At 40.6% G+C, this 7,408-nt stretch overlaps 1 protein-coding gene across 1 annotated transcript; it reads left to right on the forward strand.

Annotated features, from left to right (window-relative positions):
- The first annotated feature begins 4,219 nt into the window (after positions 1-4,219).
- Positions 4,220-5,560, forward strand: TCIM (transcriptional and immune response regulator). The gene has a single exon (XM_036301223.1). The coding sequence runs from the start codon at positions 4,302-4,304 to the stop codon at positions 4,620-4,622; it is 321 nt and encodes a 106-aa protein (XP_036157116.1). The 5' UTR covers positions 4,220-4,301; the 3' UTR covers positions 4,623-5,560.
- Positions 5,561-7,408: the final 1,848 nt, after the last annotated feature.

Raw genomic sequence — 7,408 nt, forward strand, 5'->3', positions numbered from 1 at the left:
GAGATAGACTTTAAGTAATCCTAAATATAAATGTATGTATTGAAATCTGTAATAAGTGCTACTAAGACCTAGTAAATGGTATGTTGGCAAGGAGACTCCATCTAGCCTAGAAGGATCAGGGAAGTCCTCTGAGCAAATAGCTTTTAGTTGACATTTTATGAGTAAATAAAAGTTACTTAGCTGAGATAAGAAGTAGAGAATGTTCCAGAAAAAGAAAAATATATGCAAAGACCCAGGACAGGAATGAGCATGGTACATTCAAGGAAATGGAAGACATATAGGTATGGAGAAAGAGTGGAAAATTAGGATGCTACAGAAGTAGTCAGTGACCAGAGCAGTATCATGCTCAAAAAGGTTATGTTAAGCCCTCGCTGGTCCTGGGTTCAATTCTGGTCAAGGGCATGTATCTGCATTGCAGGCTCCTCCCTGGCCTGAGCCTTGGTCTGGGGCTGGGGCTCATGCAGGAGGCAACCAATGGATGTTTCTCTCACATTGATATTTCTTTCTATCTTTCCTTCTCTCTTTCACTCTCTTTAAAAATCAATGGGAAAATATCCTCAGGTGAGGATTAAAAAAAAGGCTATGTTAAGATTTTGGAGCTTATCCTAAACATAATAGCATGATTAGTCTGATCAGATTGCTTATTAAAAACCATTGCTCTGGATGCTATGTACAGAATGGTCTTAGTCCAGGTGAAAGAAGTTGGGAGGTCATAGACTGGGATCTCCAGGATGAAAACTCCAAAATGGAGATCACCAGGAAGGTCATTTATTATGGAGAGCTCTTAGTATTCATGTCTGCAGAAGGGAAAGATGCAGGATTGGGAATAGGGAGGTCTCAGATGATTCCAAAGAATGCTCTGAAATGTAGATGATCCCTCTGAGTTGGAGAAGGGGTGAAGGCTTTGGTGCCCTCTTATCCATCAGTCACTAGATACAGCCGCACCATCAAGTGTGTGTGTGGGGGGCGGTGACTTTGTTCAGTGGTGGAAACCCATGATGGGAGCTAAGAGCCAAACATCTGGGGAAATCTTACAGGGAGTCCTTGGTTGTGCATCCCAGCATCCACCATATGGAGATGTGCCTAAATCAGGGGTGGGCAAACTTTTTGACTCCAGGGCCACAATGGGTTCTTAAACTGGACCGGAGGGCCAGAACAAAAGCATGGATGGAGTGTTTGTGTGAACTAATATAAATTCAAAGTAAACATCATTACATAAAAGAGTATGGTCTTTTTTTTCAATAGTTTTATTCATTTCAAACGGGCCGGATCCGGCCCGCGGGCCGTAGTTTGCCCACGGCTGGCCTAAATAGTGTCAGGGAAAATGGAAAGTAAATAGATTCAAGAAATATTTTGTGGATAGAATTGACTGACCTTAGTGATAGATATGTATGGAGGATAGATCTAGATAAGGAAAGAAATAAAAGGAGATATTAAAGATTATGGCTGCTCTTCTGCCTTTTATAACTAAACAGATATTAGTATCATATTTGTATATATCTGTATTGATTAGTTAAATAAGTGAGTCTATACCACAGATAAAAGAACTAGACTGGAACTTAAAATTTGGGAGTAATCAAAATATCTATACTAATAATAGAGGAATATGCAACTTGTCAGGGATGCCATCACAGTAACAGTAACAACCAAACAGCAAGCTGCGTGGGCCGAGCAGGGCTGCAGGGAGGACAGTTGGGGGCAATCAGGCCGGCGCGGGGGGGGGGGGCAGTTAGGGGCAACCAGGCCAGCAGGGGTGGACAGTTAGGGGCGACTAGCACTGCAGAGGAGGGCAGTTGGGTCGGCAGGGGAGGGCAGTAAATCAGGCCAGCAGGGAAATGGTTAGGGGGCGATCAGGCTGGCAGGCAGGCGAGTGGTTAGGAGCCCGACCCCTGTGGGATTGGGCCTAAACCAGCAGTCAAACATCCCCCAAGGGATCCCAGATTGGAGAGGGCACAGGCCAGGCTGATGGACACCCCCTGAGTGCACAAATTTCATGCACCTGGCCTCTAGTAGGAGATAAAAAACTAAGAATCAGCTCAAGAAAGAGCAGAGCATGAGAAGTTTGATGAAGCCTTGAGTATGGCAACAATTCAGATGGGTTATGTAAATTTCTGGGCACTTACTAAAAACAGTAAAATCCTTATTACCATAAAAGTACTTTTTGTATTCAGTGATGGAGAGGTGTGCTTCATATGCCAATAAACCTACAGTCAGAGGCAGCAGAACATAGGGTTGGTCCATGGAAAGCCTGGAACAAGCATCAGCTGCCATGGTTGATGAGATGAACATAAGCCCACCTGGAAATGTCCTTCAGGGAAGCATCCTTCAGGAAGAGACCATACTGGGCTTGTCTCTGTGTTTCATTCTTCACACTGGAGTCTTCAGCAACCCTTCTGACTTAACCTTCATCAGTTATCACCGCCTGCGCAAGGACTTCCCCAGTGGAGGCCTTCATCATCTCTTGCCTGGCTCATTTTAGGAAGTGTCCCAACTAGTCCTTTTGCTCCCCGTGTCCTTATTGTCTTCCTACAAATCTGTTCTCCACAAAGAAAAGTCAGTTATTTTTTTTAATTATAATTAAAATCCTGTAATTTCTCTGCTCCAAGTTCTCCAAAGGGTGCCTATCTCTTACAGGGTAAATAAATGCTAAATCCACGAAAAAGCCTACGAGCTTATACTCTTGCCTCTGCCTTCTCACCCGCTCCTCCCCTCCATCCACTCTTCTCTGGCCCAAACACACTGGTCTCCTGGATGTTCTGCATATATTCCATGACACTCTTATCTTCAGACCTCTGCACCTGCTGTTTCCTCTACCTACAACACCCTTCCTCCAGATGCCTACACAGCTCACTCCCTTACCTCTTTCGAATTCTTGCACAATATCCCATTGAGAAGCTGGCTCTAAATATCCTATGCAAATCTCAACCCCTCCCTTCCTCTCCTATACAAATCTACTCATTTGTTACTTCCTGACATCATCTATATTATAAACGTACATCTTTCTATTATCTATTTAGGTAGATTTCAAACTCCATTAAGGCAAGGTACGGATTTTTTGCTGTTTCATTTTATTTATTTGGTTTAGTTTGGTTTACTGTTATATTCCCAATGCCTAGAAAAGTTGTAGGTAAAGGTAGACCTTTAATATAGATATTGATTATATAAATGAGTGAGTGTATGAATAAATGATTGAATGAATATATATGAAGGGCGGCACCTTCCCTACACTAGATCTGGTTTGACTAGATGAGAGGAAAATGAAAACCAGCCCATCTTCTTGGAGTATTAGAACATGAACCAGGCAGAAGGTCCATAAAGAGAAGTTTCTGGGGCCCTTTGAGGTTGAGGAAAGCAGTTGGCTGAATGTAAGTGCTCCATACATCTGTGGGGACACTGGCTGGCTGAATATTGTCGAAGGTGAAAAGAACAAATTCAAATTCTTCCAAAGAAGGTGTCGTTTTACGTCTGGGTGATGCCAAAGTACATATTAAAAAAAAAAAAAGTCAAATCATTCCTTTTGAGTACTGTGTACATAAAGCACCTGTTACCTTTCCCACTTGTTTAAAGTGGACATATTGTTGATATATACACAAACCTAAGGGATATTGTCTATTATTACTAATTTACACTTTTCTTCAGTGAGTACAGCCTCTGAAAGGTCACAGCTCCAGGCAAGTGTCCTGTCAGCACTCTGTAGTTAAACCCCCATTCTGCAATCAGACCTATTTATTCCAAACGGATGTCTTTAATTGTTAAGCTATCTTTGAGCAGCTTAGGAGTGGCCCTGGGTAGAGGTGTCCAAAGGGCACAGATGTTTGGAGTACACTTTCATAACGTCTCTGGGAATTCCTCTGCTAACACTTTCCTGTGTTAGCAGAACTTTTGTTTCGGTTGTTAGGAAAGATTTTGAGAGCTTAAGGCACCCAGGTTTGCGTCTTATCTTTGCACCTTCCTGGTTTCAGCAATTTTTCTTTTTTTTAAGAAGAGCTCACGTCTCTATAATCCTATTGACACAGATGAGGCAAAAAAAAAAAAAAAAAAAAAAAAAACACGAAACACACCCCCACTTCCACGCCCCATCACGGAACATAGCTTTTGGAAACATTTTGCACAAGAACGGGATATTGGCAACTCAACTGTTAAACCTGCCTGTGATTATTCTTCCTTGAGATCACTCTGATGTCACCAGTGTAATTTGAGCCTGGAGCTTTTGTTCATGCTTTAAATAGCAGTGCTGGAATGAGTTTGCTACAGACTCTCTGGAGAGCCTGGGCGCTGAGCTCCCGAAGATCCTCCCATCTATGAGAGCAAAGCCAAGCAACCAAGCCGGCACCATGTCCTCCTCGCTGCGCGTCAGCCCGTCCATCCACGGCTACCACTTCGACACAGCCTCACGCAAGAAAGCCGTGGGCAACATCTTTGAAAACATCGACCAAGAATCACTACAGAGGCTCTTCAAAAACTCTGGGGACAAGAAAGCAGAGGAGAGAGCCAAGATCATTTTGGCCATAGATCAAGATCTGGAGGAGAAAACCCGGGCCCTGATGGCCCTGAAGAAGAGGACGAAAGACAAGCTTTTCCAGTTTCTGAAACTGCGGAAATACTCCATCAAAGTCCACTGAGGAGCAGAGAATGGATAAGTACGTTATCCACGAATGGACATTTAAAGACCAAGTGAGTTTGTGAGACGCTAACACGCAGCGCTGTGTTGCTCCTTGCAAGCTTCTCCGCCAGGACTCCGGAGGCTGGAAAGGAACAGCAAACTGGTGACAGGACTCCAACCACTTTCACGCCTGTGCTGTGACAGTGGAGAACGAGCTGCCTTCAGCAAGGATTGGAAAACTCTCCTGGCCCCAAAGGACTGATGCTGGTGGCAGGAGAGGTCTGGACAGATGTAAGGAGAGATGAAACTGAAGAAAACAGATGGCTGAGGAAGAACTGCAGCCAGGGTCTCTTTGTCAGGCCCTAGGACTTAAATTCCACCTGAACTTTTTGTTTGTTTCCTTAAGCAAACTGGGGAAGGGGAAAGAGGAGGGAGGGGCGGGGAGGGAAGGGAGAATAGGGAGAGAGAGCTTCATGCTACAGTTGTTTACTGAATTTTTTATTTGAATTCTCAAGATGTTTCCAAGCTTCAATGTGGTCTATTGGTATAGCTTTTTAGAGATCAGTAAGTGATTATTTATTTGCATTCATTACAGTGCCTGAAAAGTACGCCACATGGGTGTAAGTGCAAAGTCAAGGAGCTGCAGTGCCTTCCGCAGCTCAGCAAAACCATACGCCACCTTCTGGTTTATAGAGGTTTTTGTGCATTTCAGAGTGGCTGCACAAACGTTGGAATAATGGGCCCTTCAGAAATTCCAAGTACTGTGAAAAAAATGTATATTTTTTTAATCTTCTAACTAATGCTAAACTATAATCTAATTAAATGTCTTACAGTTACTGCAGTGAGCATTAGGAAGTGAATATGGTATACTAAATAGTTTCTAAAGATGCTATAGTTTCTATAATTTATTATATATGACAAATGATATGCAACCATAATAAATTATTATAAACTTGACTGCCCTTGGTCTGTGTTGATTGGAATCAAAATACAAAATAAGATGGTAAATTATTACTACAATCTTCTAGAAACTATTATCAACTTTTCCAAGGATTTTACTCTTAAGAATTAAAAGGTGTTTTAGGCTAGCTTTACATTAGTTGCCAAACTTTTTCAAACCAAATTCTTACATCAAATATTCAGAAAGTTTCTTGCCCACTTTAAAATATAAGGTACAGACATAGAAATGTATGGATGAACTTATTAATATTGCTGTTTACGTCTCCATTGAGAGTGAGTTCTAAAAGGCTTTTCTCTCCCATATTTTTAAAAAATTCTCCTCTGTGGCTTCAGTAACTCAGTACATTTGTACATTTATTTCTCCCCAAACAGTATATTTTGAGGTTAGAGTCTGAATTATGATGAAGACTCTGGGATATCAATGTTTATTTAATATAAACCAATATGGGAATAACATTACAGTCATTTTTTATTTCCTCATAAAATTATAATAAAATACTTCTAAGAAGACATACATCCATGCCTACTGCACTTTCCTATCAGACAGAAATAAAAATTCCTCAGAAATTAAGTGTTTCAGGAACACCTATAAAGATGTTTGAAACTGCTGATCATAGAAAAAAAAAAAAACACAACTGAATGCTCTAAAATCTTTTGAAAGAGTTACAAGTCAGGATTTTAAACAGCACATTTTTTAAAAGGAGACTAAGTGGTCAAATTTATTTTCAAAAGTTAATTGATTTGTTCACTGAAGATAATATAAAATCACTCAATTAAGGAAATGTTTTACATGAGAACATCTATGAAAAGCACAAATTAATATACAGCAGTCTGTGTGTGTGTGTGTGTGCTTGCGTACACACAATTTTCTGGGAGGAATATTTCTAATTTCTATCAGATTTTCAAAGACATCCCAAAATAAATTAAGAAAAAAGGGGAAGAGCTTTCAAAGATGGGAGTCTCAGCTGGTGATGGTGTCTTGGGAGTATCAAAATGAAGGCTGCTATATGACCCTATGTCCCCATTCTTGCTAACAGATTTCATTTAATGATCTCACCCAAAGTCTTCTTCTCAGGTGTCAAGAATAAACTTCCCACTTCTGATTAGGGCCTCTCCATGACACATTTTCTCTGTCCATGGGATCCCCAAAAGACACTGATAAATCACCAGGGAAGAAATCTTAGCAACTTTCTCCTCCCGAATACCTATTATACTCCATGCTTCCAGTGAAACTGTTTAACCTTTTTTTTTCACCAAAGACTTTAAACACATCTTAGATGCTGAACATAGTGCAAAGTTTCAGTTTATTTTACATACTCATAACTATGTACTCTGCCCATTTTCAATAGAGTGCAATATAAATCTTACCCACTTTTCATATTAGCATGTACTAACTTACTTTTCTTGCTGTCTACCATCATTATTTTTTGATTGCAAAGCCATCACATGGTAAATGAATTAAAAAGCAACTGGGATATGACCCACAATATTGTGGATAATTATAACTGTTCCGGGAGGTTATTACACAAACATGCTGTTTGTCCCTTCATGCTGAACATAAGTTGGAATCAGTGTGATTGCACAAGGAAGGTTTTTAACTGCATAATATTTTTATCATTTAACAGGAGGTCAAAGTATACATCACAGGAACAGGTAGGATTAATTCAGTTTAGAAACCCTTCTATGGCACAGGGATGGCCAAATATATCTCAAGGTATCTCACTGTAATAGAAGAAATATAAGCAGCAAAGATGACATGGCTCATTAATAACATTTGTATCATTAGGATCATAATAACAACTTTGATTGAGTGCTTACAATTTATCAGGCAATTTCCCAAGTTGT

This window comes from Myotis myotis, unplaced genomic scaffold, assembly GCF_014108235.1.
Source record: "Myotis myotis isolate mMyoMyo1 unplaced genomic scaffold, mMyoMyo1.p scaffold_m19_p_3, whole genome shotgun sequence".
Lineage (NCBI taxonomy): Eukaryota > Metazoa > Chordata > Mammalia > Chiroptera > Vespertilionidae > Myotis > Myotis myotis.